The sequence below is a fragment of the Rhinoderma darwinii genome, chromosome 4 (genome assembly GCF_050947455.1).
Source record: "Rhinoderma darwinii isolate aRhiDar2 chromosome 4, aRhiDar2.hap1, whole genome shotgun sequence".
In the NCBI taxonomy this organism is placed as follows: domain Eukaryota; kingdom Metazoa; phylum Chordata; class Amphibia; order Anura; family Rhinodermatidae; genus Rhinoderma; species Rhinoderma darwinii.
The window spans coordinates 343,935,935-343,956,690 of record NC_134690.1 but is presented as its reverse complement, the minus strand read 5'-3'; the positions used below and the strand labels follow the sequence as shown (position 1 = coordinate 343,956,690).

The window sequence follows — 20,756 nt, the reverse complement described above, 5'->3', positions numbered from 1 at the left end:
ATACAGACATGGAATACGGCACATACAGTCCCATAGTGAATGTGAACGGGGCCCGTTCCAGCCACTATGCTTTACGCCGTCTGTGTGGGAACGGCGCATGCGCCGCTCCCACACAGTCCAAGTTGAACTGTGCGACGTCCATTTTCCTGTGGACCGGAAGTCGCGGCCGGACAGTAAGATTACTACTTCCGGTCGCGGCTTCCGGACTTGTGCACTTGGAGCGGGAGGTAGCAGACGGAGCGGACGGACCGGAGGGAGCGGCGGCGGCTGGAGCAGGTAAGTTATCTATGTGTATGTAAGTGTTTTACTGTGTGTTTACTAGTGTATGTAAACCTACTACACTGTGTGTTAGTTCAAAAAATGGCGACACACAATGTAGGAGGTTTGACCGTTCAATCCCCTCGTTTCTCCCGGCACTAGCCAGGATAAAGGAGGGGGGGATTCTGAGAGCTCACTAGAGCGAGTGAGTTTTCTCAAATTTTGCAGCATAAAGCAATGTGGTTGCTTTACCACATGCAATGCTGCAATTTTGGGAATTGCTCCATCTAGTGACCAGCACTGGGAAATATTATAAATTAGAATCTAATTTATAATATTTCCTGACTCATGAAAAAAATTAGAACAATGTTTAATCACCTATACACTAATTGTTTAACTAAAAAAAAATTTTTCTAGCGTCACATTCCCTTTAATTTACCAAAGAACATGGTTAAGCTGCCCCAACTGAACTTTTCTTTTAAATGGCGCTCAGATAGAATTTCTGTGTTTAGGCATCTGTTTAACTCCCGATTTCTCTTCCCTATATAGGGCCAATATTCCTCCTTTATTCCAAATAATCTGTGAGGATTTGCGAAAGTGGCCCAGCATGACAGTGTCCTGATTGGGAAGAATAGTCTCCGTTAAAATGAATGCCTTACCCAGCTTGCCTCGTGTGTTTCGCACCCTTCCAATTTACGTCCCCCTTTCTGCCTTGAAGAACATGCAGACCGATTTACTTGATTTTATCTAGGGTTCGAGGGGGGAGATGGGTTATGGCCACTATTTGTTACATTGTTCATTTGAAAAAAGCTTTCAATAAAAATTGTATGAAAGTAAACTATAGAATTCAATGAACCAGGATAAAAATAATATATTTTTCTTAAAGTACTTCTCAAGCGTCACGAACACAAAAAAGTGCTGAGTGAGTGCGGTTTACTTTCATTCTTATGACTTGTTCCAGCTGCCAAGATGTCCTCTGTGCTCCGTGTACACTAAATGGGCAAAAGTATTAGGACACCTACGGGAGCTTTTGTGATATCCCATTCTAAATAAATATACAGGCATTAATATGGAGCTGGTTCCCCCGCCCCTTTTTCAGCTAAAACAGCTTCCACTCTTCTGGGAAGGCTTTCTAAAGAGTGTCTGTGGAAATTTTTGCGGATTCATCCAGAAGATAATTTGTGAGGCCAGACACATGTTGGACGAGAGGGCCTGGCTCGCAATCTCTGTTCATCCAAAAGGTGTTCGATAGGGTTGAGATCAGGGCTCTGTGCGGACCAGTCAAGTTCTACCATACCAAATTCACCTAACCACGTCTTAATGGATTTTGCTTTGTGCACTGGGGCACAGTCATGCTGGAACAGAAAAGGGCCTTCCCCAAACTGTTCCCACAAAGTTGGCAGCATAAAATGGTCCAAAACGTCTTAGGATGGTGAAGCATTAAGATTTGCCTTCACTGAAACTAAGGGGCCTAGGCCAACCCCTAAAAAACAACCTCATAGCATCATCCCTCAACCACCAATCTTTACAGTTGGCAGAATCGATCAGGCAGGTAACGTTCTCCTGGCATTGGCCAAACCCAGACTTGTCCATCAGACTGCCAGATAGAGAAGTGTGATTCATCACGCCACAGAACATGTTTCCACTGCTCCAGAATCCAGTGACTGCGTGCTTTACATCACTCCAGATGGTATCCCCCGTCGTTCTGCAGGAATTCAGTATTGTGAAAGACAGACCCTTATTTCTGATATTTAAGGACTCTAGCATGACTGGGTCTGTTCCACAGGACTGGTGCATAGCAAATGTAGTGCCAATATTCAAAAAAGGGGTCAAAAAGTGAACCCGGAAACTATAGAGCTGTAAGTTTGACCTCCATTGTGTGTAAAATATTTGAGGGGTCTCTAAGAGATGCGATTCTCGAGTATCTGAATAACTGTTAACACAGCATCAGCATGGGTTTATGAGGGATCGGTCCTGTCAAACCAATCTGATCAGCCTCTATGAGGTGGTAAGTTCTAGACTGGACCGGAGTAATGCTGTGGATATCATGTATCTAGATTATTTTATTTTTTTATTTTTTATTTATTTATTTTTTAAAGGCGTTTCATACTGTGCCGCATAAAAGGTTGGTATATAAAATGAAAATGCTGGGACTGGGGGAAAATATGTGTAATTGGGTTAACAACTGGCTCAGTGATAGAAAACAGAGGGTAGTTATTAATGGTACATCCCCAGAGTGCGTCACAATTACCAGTGGGGTTCCACAGGACTGGGCCCTCTTCTTTTTAATAAGTGTATTAATAACCTTGTAGAGGGTTTACAGAGTAATTGCAGATGATACTAAGCTCTGTAGAGTAATCAACACAGAGGAGGATAATATAATACTACAGAGGGATTTGGGGAAGCTGGAGGTTTGGACAGAGGAATGGCAAATTAAGTTTAACGTCTATAAACGTAAGGTTATGCACTTGGGCCGAGGAAACAAAATTTTACAATTATGCATTAAATAGTAAAACTACTACTGAAAAAGATTTGGGGATATTGGTGGATAGTACATTTACTTTTATCAACCAGTGCCAGGCAGCTGCTGCCAAAGCAAATAAAATCACGGGATGCTTTAAAAGAGGCATAGATGCTCACGACAAGAACATAGTTTTGCCTCTATACAAATCACTACTCAGACCACACATGGAATATAGTGTACAATTTTGGGCACCTGTGTAGAAGGAGGACATGGTTAAACTAAAACGGGTGCAAAGAAGGACGGCTGATTAAGGGAATGGGCTGATTGCAGTACCAAGAATGGTTAACAAACTTGGGGCTATTCAGTTTAGAAAAAAGTCGGCATTTGGGGCAATCTGATTACAATGTTCAAACATATAATTGGACAGTATAGAGATCTTTTTAATGATCTTTTTACACCTAGGCCTGTAACAAGGACAAGGGGGCATCCAATACGTTGAGAGGAAATAAGGTTTCTTTACTGTGAGAGCCGTGAGACTATGGAACTTTCTGCCACAGGATGTTGTGATGGTAGATTCTTTGAACAAGTTCAAGAAGGGCCTTGATGCCTTTCTTGAAAAATATAATATTACAGGTTATGAGTACTAGATTCTGGAGATAGGACATTGATCCAGGAATTTATTCTGATTGCCATATTTGGAGTCAGGGATTCATTTTTCCCCTAATGAGGCAATTGGCATCAGCCTCATCTGGGTTTTGCCTTCCTGTGGATTAACATGGTAGGATTATAGGTTGGACTTTATGGACCGGTGTCTTTTTTCAACCTGATCAACTATGTAGCTATATAACTCCATCTGACACTTGGCATTGTGCTTTGTGATGTAAGGCTTGCATGCATCTGCTCGGCCATGGAAACCAATGCCATAAAGCTCCCAGGTCACAGTTTTTGTGCAGATGTTAATGCCAGAGGCGTTTTGGAGCTCTGCAGTTATTAAGTCAGCAGAGCGTTGGTGACTTTTATGAACTATCCACCCCAGCACTTGGCGACCCCGCTCTGTATTTTTACATGGTCAGCCACTTCGTGGCTATGTTGCTTTGGTCCCCAAATGCTTCCACTTTGCAATAATACCACTCACAGTTGATCATGGAATATCTAGGAGGGAAACATTTTTACAAAAACGACTTGCTGCGGCATCCCATTACAGAGCCCCGCTGGAATTCAGTGAGCTCTTTAGAACGACCCATTCTTTTACAAATGTTTGTTAAGGCAGAATGCATGGCTAGGTGCTGGATTTTATACACCTGTGGAAATGGGACTGAATGTAACACCTCAATGATTAAAATGTGCGTCTACCTTTGTCCATATAGTGTAGGTGCAGGTCTCAGAAGTGGGACCAGCATCTATCAGACCTTTACAGCATATTCTGTGCATAGGTCATAAACATCTGATAAGGGAATAGCCCTTCAACGCATTGTGAAGATAGCTAAAATCTCATACAATCCTCAAGCCATATTAACCAGAACTTTCTTTATCACTCTGGACCGATTTCACTCTTAGGAGTATGCACAGTATTGCAGGTCACAAAAGAATTTAATATTACATTTAAAGGGGTTTTCTAAGTTATTTAAAAAATTGGCCAATGTAGAAGGGATGCAAAACAAAAAAATAAAAAGCCATTGCTCAACTCACGGATCCCCGTCGTTGAAGTGCCGCCACTCTGTTCCTTCCTGCCACTGTGTTTTGACATAGCTGTAGCGATGACGTGCCCGTATATCTACGTGATCGCTAAAGTCAATTACTGATCTCCGTGGTTATACGGCCTTGGATTTTTGTGCAACAGTGAAAAACTGAGACAACCCCAACACCCCTTTACTAGTTACACTCCTGATGTCACGGTTGTCAGTAAGGAAATCTTGGAGTTTCATTACAGATAAAAAACAAAACAAAAACAAAAAAAAAGTCCTGCATCCTAGTACACAGTGTTTGACTTCGTCAGATAGGGCACACCAGTGGAAATTACTCTATGGTCCCATTCTACATCTATAATGAATATTTGCCTATCCTCTTTAATTGCAATAAGGACCAATAGGCTATATGTAAAAATAACAGTGATAAAAAACAGCTGCAAGTGACCAGCTGTACGGTCGGCTTCTGACGGTGTTTTCTGCTAATGAACCTCAAAGATCCTGATGTTTTGCGGGAAAAAGAATCATTATCACTTAATTTGTCATTTATTTTATTTAAAACCAAGCTCACTGTGGGCCTGATGATTGACAGCGTTCCCTTTAAGGTCCCATGCACACGACTGTAATTTTGATACACAATTACGGACCGTAATTGCGGATCAAAATACTGATCAATTCATTTCTATGGCCCACAGACACCTTCCCGTATATTTACGGGAAGATGTCCTAGCCGTAGAAATGATCCGCATAAAATAGGACGTCCTATTTTTTTATTTTACTGACCGTGCTCCCATATTTTATAATGGGAGCACGGGCCGCAAACGTTCACTGTCCGCGCATGTCCCCCACCATCTGTGCTCGTACTCACAGGCCGTGTGCAAGGGGCCTCAGAGAATCTATACAGAGATGGTAAGAGAATGTATACAGAGATGGGGGTCAAACACTCAGTAGGAGAACCCCATGGACACATAATCCCGGCAAGTGTGAAGTAAAGTGCGATTTTGCAGATAAGTGCATAGTTAAACAAAGAGCCAAAGTTTAAACAAAAGCACATCGGAAAATAAGGTTTGGTAAATTTTCTTTGTGTATTCTGTACTACAAAAGTTTATAACTTGTCTTGCTATACTGTTTATGCCAATTTAAAAATGTGATCCATGGACAATGCTACCAGGTGTGTCTTGAGCAATATATTCCTGCCATTAACAGAGGTTTGAGGCTGAATATGTTTGCACTAGATGCACACATGTTGTTTATTTGGAAGCCCAGGTACTGGATCTAAATATGCAGCTTGCAAAACTTAGGAGCATTGCAAACCTGGAGAGGCATATAGAGCTCACTGAGCAAACACTGGCTGAGTCCAGTGAGATGGACGTGGGTGGAGGGAGGCAAGCTCAGGATCCAGAGATTAGTAGCTGGGTAACAGTTAGAGGAAGGGGTAGGGGGAAAAGTGCCAGGGAGGCTAGTCCTAAACTGGCTCAACCTAGTAATGCCCGTTTGGCTGATATTAGGGATGCAAGTCCATGGCCAGCATCACTACAGCAGGGAATTGCTCCTAGCAACCAGGACAAGGACTGCTGTAGGAAGGATGGAAGTAGGAGTGCAGCAAAGGTCAGACAGATGCTGGTGGTAGGGAATTCTATTATTAGGCGGAGATGTCAGCAGCGGGAGATGTTCTGCCAACAAGAATATTTCACTTTTTTTTAAAACGATAGGACCAGCGGATGATCGTTCATCTGCCGATTGTTCCCGTTTACGCTGGGCAATTATCGGCAGCGAGCGTTCTGTGAACGCTCATCTGCTCTATAATCGTCCAGTGTAAAACACCCTTATTTTTATACACTATTCAATACAATTGTTTCACTCAGTTGGTTAATAAACCAACCAGAGGAGATAATGTGCTGGATCTGGTCTTATCTAATAGACCAGACACAATATCAGATGTGGGGGTCTGGGAGCACTTGGGCAATAGTGACCACAATATGTGGTTTTAAAATAATTTTCAATAAAACAATACGAAGGAGAGCAGCAAAAACCTAGAATTTTAGGAAAGCAAAATTCACTCGACTAAGAGAAACACATATGATAATGTAATGGTCAATAGGAATACTGAAGATAAATGGGGAGTTTTTAAAGATGAATCGTGTAGTAAGTTTATAGCCACTGGTAACAAAATGTCTAATAAAAAACGGAGACCAATATGGATGAATAGGGAATTACTGAATAAGGTGAGAGAAAAACAAAAAGCAATCAAAAACACTGAAGGCTGAGGGCTCAGCAAAAGCATTTCAGCCTTACAAAGATCTAATAGGAAATGTAAAAATGAAATCACGTTATCAAAGTTATCTACAGAAAAACAAATTATCAAAATGAACCCCAAAAATTTTATAAATATATTAATGCCAAAAATAAAAAAATCTGATAATATGGGCCCTCTTAAAGATGAGCATGGGAATATAATTGTAGAGGACAAAGAGAGGGCTGAGATATTAAACACATATTTTTCCTCTGTGTTCATTGATGAGCTCCCGGCACCAGATATTCAGGGGGGACAGTGATAAAGGTTCCCCAACCAATATTACCTGCTTAACACAGGAGGAAATACAGCTGCGTCTGAGCAAATTAAATATTAATAAATCCCCTGGCCCAGGCGGCATTCACTCACGGGTATTAAAGAGGCTCTGTCACCACATTATAAGTGCCCCATCTCCTACATACTGTGATCGGCGCTGTAATGTAGATAACACGGTTTTTTTATTTTGAAAAACTATAATTTTTAAGGAAGTTATGAGCAATTTTAGATTTATGCTAATTACTTTCTTAATGCCCAACTTTTTTAACTTTTGACCAAGTTGGTGTTGTGAAGAGAAGTGTATGACGCTGACCAATCCGCGTCATACACTTCTCTCCATTCGTACTCAGCACAGCATGATCTCGTGAGATCATGCTGTGCTGTCACATACACCCACATTAACTTTACTGAAGTGTCTTGACAGTGAATAGACAACACCTCCAGCCAGGACGCAATGTCTATTCACAATCCCGTCACTTCGGTAAAGTTTGTGTAGGACTTAATTGCCGCACAGCGTGATCTCGCGATATCACGCTACTGCTGTCATACATAGCGTGATCTGCGAGATCACGCTGTCCAGCGATTAAGTCCCACACAAATTTTACAGAAGTGTTGGGATTGTAAATAGACATCGCGTCCTGGCTGGAGGTAATGTCTATTCACTGTCAAGACACTTCAGTAAAGTTAATGTGGGTGCATGTGACCACACAGCATGATCTCGCGAGATCACGCTGTGCTGAGTATGAATGGAGAGAAGTGTATGATGCGGATTGGTCAAAAGTTAAAAAAACGCCCAGTTGGGCATTAAGAAAGTAATTGGCATAAATCTAAAATTGCTCATAACTCACAAATTATATTTTTCAAAATAAAAAAAATTATAATATAATGTGGTCACAGAGCCTCTTTAAGGTAATTGAGCTCAGTAATGGACAGACCATTGTAGATCATCTTCTTAGACTCTTGTAGCAGGATCAGTGCCACAGGATTGGAGGGCGGCTGATGTACCAATATTTAAGAAGGGTAAAAAGGTGAAACCGAGTAACTACCGTCCAGTAAGTTTGACATCAGTGGTATGTAAAGTATTTGAAGGTATTCTAAGAGATTAACTGCAAAAGTATATAGCGGAAAAAATTCTAATGACGGATAACCAGCATGGATTCATGAAAACCAGGGTCGTGCCTAAACAACATTCTTGGTTTCTATGAGGAGGTTAATGCAAGTCTAGATGTTGGTCATTTGGCTGATGTGATATATTTGGATTTTGCAAAAGCATTTGATACTGTTCCACACAATAGTCTTGTTCTGAAGCTGCAGACACAGGGACTGGGGGACCATATATGGAAGTGGGTAAAGAATTGGTTAAAGGACAGAAAACAGAGAGTAGTTATAAATGGAACTTATTCAAAATGGGCTGAAGTCAGCAGCGGGGTACCAAAAGGATCGGTGTTAGGCCCAATTCTTTTTTAACCCCTTAGTGACCACCAATACGCCTTTTCACGTGATTCACTAATGGGCTTTAGGCTAGGCTGACGCCTTTTCACGTCAGCCTAGTCTAAGTCCTGCACGGGTCTCCCGTGCAGGCAGGAGCCGGGGCTCTGCTGTCTGATGACAGCTGAGCTCCTGCTCCAACGCCCGCGATCGAAGTTTACTTCGATCGCGGCCGTTTAACCCGTTAAATGCCGCCGTCAATAGCGACCGCGGCATTTAACTTTGTTTACAGAGGGAGTGCGCTCCCTCTGTCACCCATCGGCGGCCCGCGAATGAAATCGCGGGTCTCCGATGGGGTGTCATGGCAGCCTGGGGCTTGATAAAAGCCCCCAGGTCTGCCCTGGACATATTCCTGTTAGGACGCGCCGGAGGCACGTCCTAACAGATTGCCTGTCAGATTTACACTGACAGGCAATAATGCTCTGGTATACGAAGTATACCAGAGCATTATAGCAGCGATCGGAATATCGCACAGTAAAGTCCCCTAGTGGGACTAAAAATCAGTCATCAAAGTGAAATAAATATTATTAATAAAAAGTACAGTAAAAAAATAAATAAAACCATTTTTTTTCCATAAAAAGTGGTTTTATTTAGTAAAAGTGTAAAAAAAAAAAAAGTACACATGTGGTATCGCCGCGACCGTAATGACTCCATTAATAAAGTTAATAGGTAATTTAAACCGCAAAGTGAACACCGTAAAAAAAAAAACCAAAAAACCATGGCGAAATTTCAATTTTTTTCCATTGCCCCCCAAAAAAGTCATAATAAAAATGAATCAATAAGTCCCATGCACCCCAAAACAGTACAATTCAAAACTACGTCTTGTCCCGCAGAAAACAAGCCCAAAAAATCACTACATTGATGGAAAAATAAAAAAATTACGGCTCTTGGAAAGCGACGATGCAAAAACAAATAATTTTAGTTCAAAAGTGTTTTTATTGTGCAAAAGTCGTAAAACATTAAAAAAACTCTACATATGTGGTATCGCCGTAATCGTACCGACCCATAGAATAAAGGTAACATGTTATTTACGTTGCATAGTGAACGGCGTCAATTTAAAAACGCATAGAAAAAATGGCGGAATTTCAGGTTTTTTTTATAATCCCCCCCAAAAAGGTTAATAAAAGTTAATATAAAAATTATATGTACCCAAAAATGGTGCCATTAAAAAGCACAACTAATCCCGCAAAAAACAAGTCCTCATACAGCTATGTAGACGAAAAAATAAAAAAGCTATAGCTCTTTGAATGCGACTATAGAAAAACGAATAAAATAGCTTGGTCATTAGGGCCTAAAATGGGCTGGTCACTAAGGGGTTAATCTCTTTATTAAATGACATTGTGGATGGGATTGATAGCAATGTGTCAGTTTTTGCTAATGATACAAAACTTTGTAGGATACTTAAAACTTAGCTTGACTATAAAATATTACAGAAAGACCTAAATAAGCTGGCAGAATGTGCAAAAACATGGCAGATGAAATTTAATGTTGATGAATGTAAAGTAATGCCCCTAGGACGCAAAAATAGTATTAGTTCATATAAATTAAAAGGAATAAAACTGGGGATAACTGAACAACAGAAGGACCTGGGTATTCTGGTAACAAATAAGCTAAGCAGCAGCTCTCAATGTCAAGCAGCAGCTGCAAAAGCAAATAGGATTTTAGGGTGCATAAAAAGAGATAAAAACCTGTGATTTAAATGTAATATTACCCCTGTATGAATCCGTTGTAAGTCCATATCTTAAATATGGAATTCAGTTTTGGGCTCCACATTGTAAAAAGGATATAGGAGAACTGGAGAGGGTTCAAAGGCGGGCAACTAGATTATTATATGGGATAGGAGGTGTCGCTTACAATGAAAGGCTAGAAAAATTGGGCTTGTTCAGCTTGGAAAAAAGAGGTGACCTTATTAACATGTATATGTGTGGTCAATACAAAGAACTAGCACGTGATCTGTTCCTTCCAAAGACTCTACAAAGGACCAGGGGACATCCATTGCGTGTGAAAGAAAAAGAGGTTTCAGACATCAATATAGGAAAGGGTTCTTTACAGTTAGAGTGATCAAGCTATGGAATGCACTGCCCCAAGAGGTAGTATGACAGATACCAAGTCAGCATTTAAAAAAAAGTCTCGATGTTTATTTATTGACTAATGGTATTGAGGGTTATAATAAATCAAGCAATGAATGATGGTAATTTATTGAGAAAGGTTGAACTTGATGGACCGGTGTCTTTTTTCAACATTTGTAACTATGTAATTTTCCAACAAAACTTTATATTAATCTTTACAGTTCCTCCAGCTCTATAACATGCTGCCTGCATGTTCAGCATGGCAGGTACCCATCTGCATGATCAGTAGGGGCATCCACGGTGGGCAGTTAATGTTATATATGCAATTGATAAAAAAATTGAAGTGAAGACTGATTTGTATCCTCATTGTTTGACTAAGACAACACTGTCAAAGCACTAGATCTGAAGTGTTGGGACATATCATCGCTACAGATAGATTTTTAGTTTCTTACCGATGCAAACCATGCTAAAGCCCAAAACAAGGTCAAATTTAATGAGTTCCATGTAATTTGCAGCTAAACTAAACAAATTATTTAGCTGGCACTACAATACACCAAAATAGGACATGCATTTAGCCTCAGGATCAGGAGGTAAAATGTAATGTCTTTGCTGAGTCTTTGTTTTTGCAGAGTGGAAATTTTAAATCATACGCAATGTCGTCTTGGAAAATCCTGGCCCCAATTGAAATAAACTTACTTAAATGGTCTACTACAAAAAAAATAAAGAACAAGAGACAAAAACACAACAAACCTATTATAGAGATATAGAATACATTGAGTGCCACCTTGTGGCCAATCATTATAAGTGATTGTAAACTCTGGAAAAATAAAATTTCAGTTATGAACTTTAAAAACCTAAGCTGTGACAAGGAATGTTAAAAAAAAAAAACTTTAAAAAGGACAAATCTATTCAGGGCTCTAGTAATCTCGCGAGATCACGCTGTAAATGACAGGTTACAGTGAGATTACGCTTGCTCTGCTGTATCTACCACAGAAACATTAACGAAGTGCAGAGATTGCGAATAGACATCCCGTGGAATGTCTATTAACTGTCTAAACACTTCAGTATCGTTAATGTGTTCGTATAAGACCGCATATACTGATCTAAAGGGATCCCTATGTGCTGACTAAATGAATGGAGAGAAGTGTATGACGCTGATTGGTCAGCGTCATACACTCCTCTGTACAACGCCCACTTAGTCAATAGTAAAATACGACCAGTTGTCCATTAAGAAACTCATTAGCATAAAGCTAAAATCGCTAATAAACGTGGTGAAAATAGATTGTTTTTCTAAATAAAAAGCACGGTTGTCACCTACATTACAGCTCCGATCTCCTTATGTAGGAGATAGGACACTTATAATGTGGTGACAGAGTCTCTTTAAAGCAGAGTTTACACAGGACGGATATTCTACGTAAAAGCAAGAAGCATATCCATCCTTTGCGCCGAAGGGAATTCCGGGCGAAGCAACGCACCAAAGTGTGGTGCAGTTTTTCGCCCGGGATGCGGAAAACTGCAGCACTTAGCCACTGCTAGCAGGACGGCCTCCTGGGGTGATGTTTCTTCCCAGATGACTGCCGCTACAGCCTGTGATTGGCTGCAGCAGTCACATGGGATGACACGTCATCCCAAGAGGCCGCATTGGAGGGAGGAACACAGACTTCTGGGTTAGTATCAGGCTTTTTTTTTTTTTTTACACAGAGTTGCGTTTTTTGCGTCGGGATCGCTGCAAACCCTCCGCAAAATATGCACCAACTGCTATTTGTTGTGGGAAGTATCTCCCCATTGAAATCAATGGGGATTTCCCAAAACAAATAAGCAGCGTTTACGCAAATACAATTTACATGCTGCGGTTTAAATTTCCGCACCGCAGGTCAATTTCTGCGCGTTTTTTCCGCAGCAGGTGGATGAGATTTGTTTAATCTCATCCACTTTGCTAAAACTGTATACTGCTGCGTTTTTTCCGTCCGCAATCCTGGACGGAAAAAATGCAGCAAATCCACTAGGTGTGGAAAGCCCCTAATGTTAGGACAAAACTAGACCAGACAGACGGCAATTGCGTCAAATTTAGCACAGTGGCGCACGCTACATCTTGCTAGACATGTTACACACGTGTTCTTTCCTTACGTTGCCTCAATGCCGGCATACTTCACATCAATGTTTTATGCCAAAAGAATAGTGTGCAACATTAATAAATCTGGCGCATTTTACGACATGCCAGCCACATCAATTTTCCTAGACAAAAGAGTGAGGTGTAAAAAGGGTCTAAAACAACTAAAAAAATATATAAATATTGGTGCACAGCACGTCGGTCAGTTTTTTTTGGTGCAATTTGAGCCAGAATTCTAGCGCATTTTTCTTTGTAAATCTCCCCAATGTATTATGCATAGCGCAAGGCTTCAGGGGCAGTGCATGATGCTGGAATTTGAAGAACACTAAGGCCTCATGCACACGACCGTGTTTTTGCGTCCGCAATTCCCCCGCAAATCCACGGGAGAATTGCGGACCCATTCATTTCTATGGGCCCATACACACTATCCGTGTTTTCACGGGTCTCCGCATGTCCGCAAATCCGTGCCGCAGAAACTCAGGACATGTCTTATTACGGGCCGCAAATTCGATGCGGACATGCCAATAGAAGTCAATGGGCCCGTGGAAATTGCGGATACACCTCCGTGTGTCATCCGCAGTTTTGCGGATTTGCGGAAGTGTTGCTAGGCGACGACGGGGAATGAGTTCTGTCGTCATCCTGTTTTACCTAGGCTTTTTTTTTTTCATCCGCATTTTGCGGATTACATACGGATGAACTGCGGATTACATACGGATGAACTGCGGATGACATTTCACGGAACACGGTCCTGGAATTTGCGGACCAGAAAAACACTACGGTCGTGTGCATGAGGCCTAAAGAGAGAATTCCTATGCCAGGCACCGCCCCCTCAGGCTTTGCAGCAGGCATAGCAGTGTATCAGTTTGACCTGATATGTTCCTTTACGGTTTGAGGGCACAACATTGAATTAGCAGCAAAGTCTTGACGTATTCTTACTAATAAAATTACTTCCTCTACATGAACAATCCAAAAATGGAGCAGCCACTCCTGCCCATGGGATTTGTCTGGTATTGCGACTCATTCAGATGCATGGTACTGAGCTTCAATAACAGGCACAATCCATGGATAAAAGTTAAGATGTGTGTGGGAAATAAAGACAGACATTATTTTTATTCGCAGACAATCCCTTTATATCCCGCTATACAAAAAGGTGTTTTTTTTTTAGCTTTTCACAACAGCTATTCATTTATAGACATTAGACGTTCATACCTTTAATGGAACGAACCATTTCTGGATGTGTTCTGGGCTGCCAAGGTTTATCACTGCTCCTCCAAATAACCAACAGATGACGCCACACTAAAATACACAGTACAAAAGAAAATACTGTAATTTCAAAACCATTTCCCTTTTGGCTAACGGTATATTTTAGACAATAGTTTGTCATTTGTTTTTCCTTTTCTAGAAATCATTCTAATTTTTAGACTGGGGCTACACACAGATATTAAATTGCTTGACTTTTCTAAACTTGGAGTAAACAGTAACTTAAAAATGTACATGTAATTTTCAAGAAACTCATACTATTTTATGAAGGGAAATAAAAATTAAAAAATAAAAATGGTTTTAAATCCCTGAAAAAATAAAAATAAAATATCAAGCAGGGATTGGAAAAAAAAAACCCACTAGCAACTCAATGTATTCAACTACAATTGTTGCAAAGCTTTTGAAGTTGAGCAACAAAATTCATGTGTGTCGCCTCAGCCAATGGGATCAGCTTACTTTGGACTCATCAGCATATTCGCCATTGTTGCCACCAGCCCCAGCAAAAGTTCTTGGCATCCATATTGAAAATAAATCAACCACTATGTTCCTTATCACCCTCCCATCCTCTTCTTTCCACCAGCACAAATCAAATTAGGCCATGATCACACATTATGCATTTTAGTGTCAAGGTGAGTTTTCACTTAAAGCTGAAAGCAAAGAAAAATGCAAGCAGTACCACCTGTAAAACAAAATGCATGGGTAAAACAAAATGCATAGGAGAGAGGTTTATAAAACATAACTTTCACGTCAAAGCCTCTAACAATATAATAACCACATGAAAAAACAATAGGTATGGTCTTCCATGATTATCAGACAAACACAAACAATTGCTGACTTAAGCGGGTTTTACACTGGGCAATTAACACTCATTACCAATAATTGCCCTGCGTAAACAGGGGAACGATCAGCAGATAAACGAGCAAACGCTCAATCATCTGCTGGTCGTGTAGTTTTAAAAAAGTGAAATATTATTGTTGTCGGCAGCACATCTGTGTAAAGCAGGGAGACGCGCTGCCTACATAATAATAATGGGGACGTGCGATCGGAGTAATGACCGCTCATCCCCACCCATAGCTCCGTGACACAAAATGCTTTTTAGGAGATCAATTAAGTATTTAGGGGTGTGTCTGACGACAAGCTTGTCGTCTGTTTCCAATGACCGTTATCAGAATTGTAAATGTCGCTTTGGACTACAACACAGGCTTTAACTCAAGACCAGTAGAAGATAAGTAATGCAATCCACAATGTTCTTCAACTGACACTAATCCCTAGAACGAATCGGCTTCTGTTGTAGGTTAAAGAGGCTCTGTCACCATATTATAAGTGGCCTATATTGTACATGATGTGATCGGCGCTGTAATGTAGATTACAGCAGTGTTTTTTATTTAGAAAAATGATCATTTTTGACGGAGTTATGACCTATATTAGATTTATGCTAATGAGTTTCTCAATGAACAACTGGGCGTGTTTTACTATATGACCAAGTGGGCGTTGTGGAGAGAAGTGTATGACGCTGACCAATCAGTTACCAATCAGCGTCATACACTTCTCTCCATTCATTTACACTGCAAATAGTGATATAGCTATATAGCTATGTGCAGTCACATAAACACACTGTAACGTTACTGCAGTGTCCTGACAATGAATATACATTACCTCCAGCCAGGACGTGATGTGTATTCATTCTCCTGACCACTTCTGTAGCGTCTCTGTGATTTACAGCACAGCAGGCGTAGTCTCGCGAGATTACACAGTAAGATGTCATTCACAGCGAAATCTTGCTGTGCTGTGCCTCACAGAGACGCGGCAAACTTCTCACGGCCGACAGCCCGCAGCTTTCAGCTGCATCGCTGGGTCTCCTAAGTGACCCAACAATGCAGCACTAGCAGCCATGGGCGTCACTAAGGGCTTAAAATGTCAGGGGAAATAGCCCCAATACATATGTGTCCGCCCCAAAAAAAAAATGTGTGTATAGGAGACAGCATAGCATATCTATAGCACTACGACCCTATAAACTATGGATAGGATTAGATACACTGGCTCAGCAGATAGTATCACACATGATAGGATTAGATACAGTGGCTGAGCAGACAGTATCACACGATAGGATTAGATACAGTGGCTGAGCAGACAGTATCACACATGATAGGATTAGATGCAGTGGCCCAGCAGACAGTATCACACGATAGGATTAGATACAATAACTCAGCAGACAGTATCATACATGATAGGATTAGATACAGTGGCTCAGCAGACAGTATCACACATGATTGGATTAGATATAGGGCCCAGCAGACAGTATCACACATGATCGGATTAGATACAGGGCTCAGCTCGCTGACATTGCGGCTCCAGCGCTGGACCCAGGACAGGTAAGAATAATAATTTTGCTTCTTTATGTGTTACTGATTATTTTTGTGTGTTTGTGTTTTTTTACAGGTTCGGTTGTTGGACTTCGGATACGAAGACTACTTCAATGACGGCGTTTTTTTTATTCTCAATAAAATGGTTCTTTTTAAACTTTATTATCACCACCTTAGTAATGGCCGCTGGCTGATTGAAAACCTCCATTACCAAGGCGGGGCTTAATGTTAGCCGGTGCAAAGGCCAACACTAACCCCCATTATTACCCCGGGACCCACCACCACCAGGGATGCTGGGAAGAGCCGGGTACGAACCAGTACCCGTCCATCTGTAGTGACGGGCAGGCACCGGGGTGGCCGCAGGCTGGTAGTACTAGGCTGGGAAAGGCCAAAAACAGTGGCACCTACCACCCTGGTAATGCTGCCTGCTGCTGCTGTGTTGTATCAGGCTGGTTATGAAAATTGGGGGGGGACCCGACATCGTTCTTTCCAATTATTTTTTATTTTTATTTTTTTAAATGACGTGGGGTCCCCCCCATTTTTCATAACCAGCCAGATACAACAAAGCAGCAGCCTATAATTACCAGGGTGGGAAGGGCCACTGTTTTTGGCCTTTCCCCCCTTGATAATACAAGCCTGCGGCCACCCCAGTGGCCGACCATCGCTACAAATGGTCAAGTACTGGATGGTACCCGGCTCTTCCCAGCACCCCTGGTGGCGGTGGGTACCGGGGTAATAAAGGGGGTTAGTGTTAGCCTCTGCATCGGCTAACACTAAGCCCCGCCTTAGCAATGGATGCTGTAAATCAGCCGGCGGCCATTACTAAGGCGGTAGTAATATAATTTAAAAAAAAACACAAAGACATAGAAAAAATATTTTATTGAAATAAAAAAAAAAAAAAACACACAACCCTCATTAACCATTTTATTGATAATAAAAAAAAAAAGCACTCAAAGTAGTCCTGGAATCCGACGTAGTCCAACGTCGGAACCTGTAAGGAAACACACAAAAAAACGATTAGTAACACGTGTTAGGCTTAGATACAGGGCCCATGTGTGATACTGTCTGTGGGACCCTGAATCTAAGACTACCACAAGGTAGGCTTAGATACAGGGTCCAGCAGACAGTAATCTTATACAGTATAAGATTACTGTGTGGTGGGGCCCTGTATCTAAACCTACAGTGTGGTAGGCTTATATACAGGGCCCATCAGACAGGATCACACATGGGCCATTTATCTAAGCCTACCATGTGATTGGCTTAGATACAGGGCCCAGCAGACAGGATTACACAATCTGTGATCCTGTCTAATGGGCCCTCTAAGCCGGCTACATCGTAGGTTTAAAGGGGTTGTGCAGTCCCTAAACATTGATGGCCTATCCTCGTACGAGTGCTGCGGCCCCTTCAAAACAGCTGATTGGCGGGTCCCGGGAGTCGGACCCCGCCGTCAGGGCTACTAATCTTACCTTCCTCTTCAGCCGCGGCGGAAGTTCTGTCCTCTCGATGTTGTGCGCGGCGCATAGCTCTGTGACGTCAGGACCTCCGCTGCGATCCGGAACCAGGAAGGTAAGTAAAGTCTGTTACTATAGTAACAGGGGCCCACGGCCTGAGTTACTATAGTAACTTTTTATTTATGTGGTGCGGGGGGCTGTGGGCCCCACTGGCTTCAGGGCCCGGTTGCAATTGCGACCGCTGCGACCCCTATAGCTACGCCAGTGATGTACAATATAGGCCACTTATGTGGTGACAGAGCCTCTTTAAAGAGCTTCATAATCTATGATAACCCACTTGTGGAGTAGTAGATTACCTTCCAAAGTCTAAATTACAAGGCCTAAAGTTTAATAGTGTAGCACCATTACAAGTTGGGTATCAACGGCCATAAATACAGAAATTTATAGACTATTCGATGATAATTAATTTGTACTTTTACCTTTACTCCAGTTGTCATATCAGCTGTACAAAGCACTTCTCCCATTATCAGACTTTTGTTTACAAAGTTCTTCTTTTTATCTATCTAAGAAAAGTAAGAAAAGCAACAGCACGTAAGTATGTGACCTACTCCTCAGTTACAGTCAAATATTAAATACAAACATTTCTCAAAACTAAGTCCTGATTTACAATGCTGATTAAAGTGTATTTTCTTCCTTTAAAGACCCTTTAAGTTAAATAATATATGAAATAATTGCAGGAGTAGCAACTCTTTAATAATATATATTATATATTCCCTGCAGGCATCATAAAACGAAACTCTAAAGTCCCTAAAAACAATTCTCTTATTGCAGATATTATTAACAAGTAGGCAGATTTTACTTAAAGCTGTAAATATGGCATATAATTCATTAACCTACTGTATCCCATAGATTATACACAGCTGACAGATTCTCCCTCTCACAGGCTATAGTCTGAAAAGAGTTGGCTACATTACATCGAAGTTGACTGTACCCATCGATTTCAGACGTGTATGCAGCCAGTACAGTCCCTGAAAGTCTGCCTTGATGGAAAAGGATATGGCATGTAGGATTTCAACATGTTTCTCCAAGAGATTACAGTATTACAGTACGGGACAGTTGTCCCGCAGCGAGGCAGGGACTCCTAGTGTCGTACATAACTATGATGCTAGGAGCCCGGCTCCCTGCACTGTGTTCGGTCCGGGACTTGCGGCCGAAATACGTCCGTCAATTACGGACGTAATTAGTGTGTGTGCACATACCCTTATGGTACTGAAAACAATCAATTCCAATCAATAGTAATCGGCTACATTGCCCTCAACTATTATTCATTCTTTAGGAGTCCTGATCGGAAAATTGCAAATTATTGTCAATCACTACATGCAAGGAAGGAAACTCAGGGAAAGGTTTCCATACTCTGGATTGATTATATAGGGACTGATTATTATATGCCTTGCAACTACAGTAATAATAAGGCTTAGAGTACAGCTCACTTGACATGTCTGTTTTAGTAAAGAATTGTATTCCCCATGGATAAAAAACTATTCTGGAGCATCTTTTCTTATAACTCTACATTGTGCCATTCCCCTGTGATTCCTCCTAGATATGTAAAAAAAAATTCTAACTGGGTGTTACCAGATGGGGGGGGGTCCCTACACAGTCTGACAATGTCCAATCAGTGCTGACAGAATGAGCTTTTGTAGGGACACATCCTTTTGACAAGATGAATAGTAACACGAATTATCTTTTTAGGCCTTATTCGCAAGGTGCTAAAAAAGGAGACGTGTATACGCGTCAAAAACGCTAGAGTTTTTGCAAAGCGCTTTTTAAAGTACAAGCTATTTTTACGCGTTTTCGGCGTGTAATTAGGACTCTCATTGACTCCGGGAATTAGGTGCGTTTTCAGCGCTTGTTACACGCCAGGAATCGACCTGATGCTTCTTTTTTTACACAACGCTTTTTTTAAACACATGCGTGTAAAAACCGGCGTCATATGCACTACAATGCGTTTTCCCATTGATGTCAATGGGAAGCTTAAAGAATGCGTTTAGGACGCGTTTTTTGGCGCGTAAAACGTGGATACATGCGGTCTCAACAAGCCCTAATTCATGAAATTCTAGGGGTAATAAAAGAGGAATGACAAACGCAGAGAAAATATGTTCCAGAAATGGTATTTAAATGGGGAATTCAAGTATTTACTAAAAATAGACTTGAGGAGAGGTGACACATCCTTTTTCAATTAAAGAGGTTCTTTCACCAGATTTTGCAACCCCTATCTCCTATTGCAGCAGATCGGCGCTGCAATGGAGATAAGAGTAACGTTTTTTTTATTATTTTGTTTTAAAACTAGCATTTTTGGCCAAGTTATAACCATTTTTATATTTATGTAATTGAGGCTTTCTAAAGTACAACTAGGCGTGTTTAAAGTAAAAGTACAACTGGGCGTGTATTGTGTTCGTTACATCGGGGCGTGTATTATGTGCGCACATCGGGGCGTTTTTACTTCTTTTACTAGCTGGGCGTTGTGTATAGAAGGATCATCCACTTCTCTACACAACGCCCAGCTTCTGGCAGTGCACAGACACAGCGTGTTCTCAAGAGATCACGCTGTGACGTCACTTACTTCCTGCCCCAGGTCCTGCATCGTGTCGGACGAGCGAGGACACATCGGCACCAGAGGCTACAGTTGATTCTGCAGCAGCATCGGCGTTTGCAGGTAAGTAGCTACATCGACTTACCTGCAAACGCCGATGCTGCTGCAGAATCAAATGTAGCCTCTGGTGCCGATGTGTCCTCGCTGGTCCGACACGATGCAGGACCTGGGGCAGGAAGTGAGTGACGTCACAGCGTGATCTCTCGAGAACACGCTGTGTCTGTGCACTGCCAGAAGCTGGGCGTTGTGTAGAGAAGTGGATGATACTTCTATACACAACGCCCAGCTAGTAAAAGAAGTAAAAACGCCCAGATGTAACACACAATACACGCCCAGTTGGACTTTTACTTTAAACACGCCCAGTTGTACTTTAGAAAGCCTCATTTACA

The 20,756-nt window shown here is 41.5% G+C and overlaps 1 protein-coding gene across 1 annotated transcript in view; it reads right to left on the bottom strand.

Moving 5' to 3' along the window:
• Positions 1-20,756, bottom strand: part of ACOXL (acyl-CoA oxidase like) — a 424,164-nt gene that overhangs the window by 349,178 nt on the left and 54,230 nt on the right. Inside the window, exons 3-4 of the mRNA XM_075864464.1 lie at positions 18,197-18,280; positions 13,853-13,939 (exon numbers count right to left, since the gene is read on the bottom strand). Of these exons, the coding sequence (XP_075720579.1) occupies positions 13,853-13,939; positions 18,197-18,280 (171 nt within the window). The remainder of the gene's footprint in view (positions 1-13,852; positions 13,940-18,196; positions 18,281-20,756) is intronic.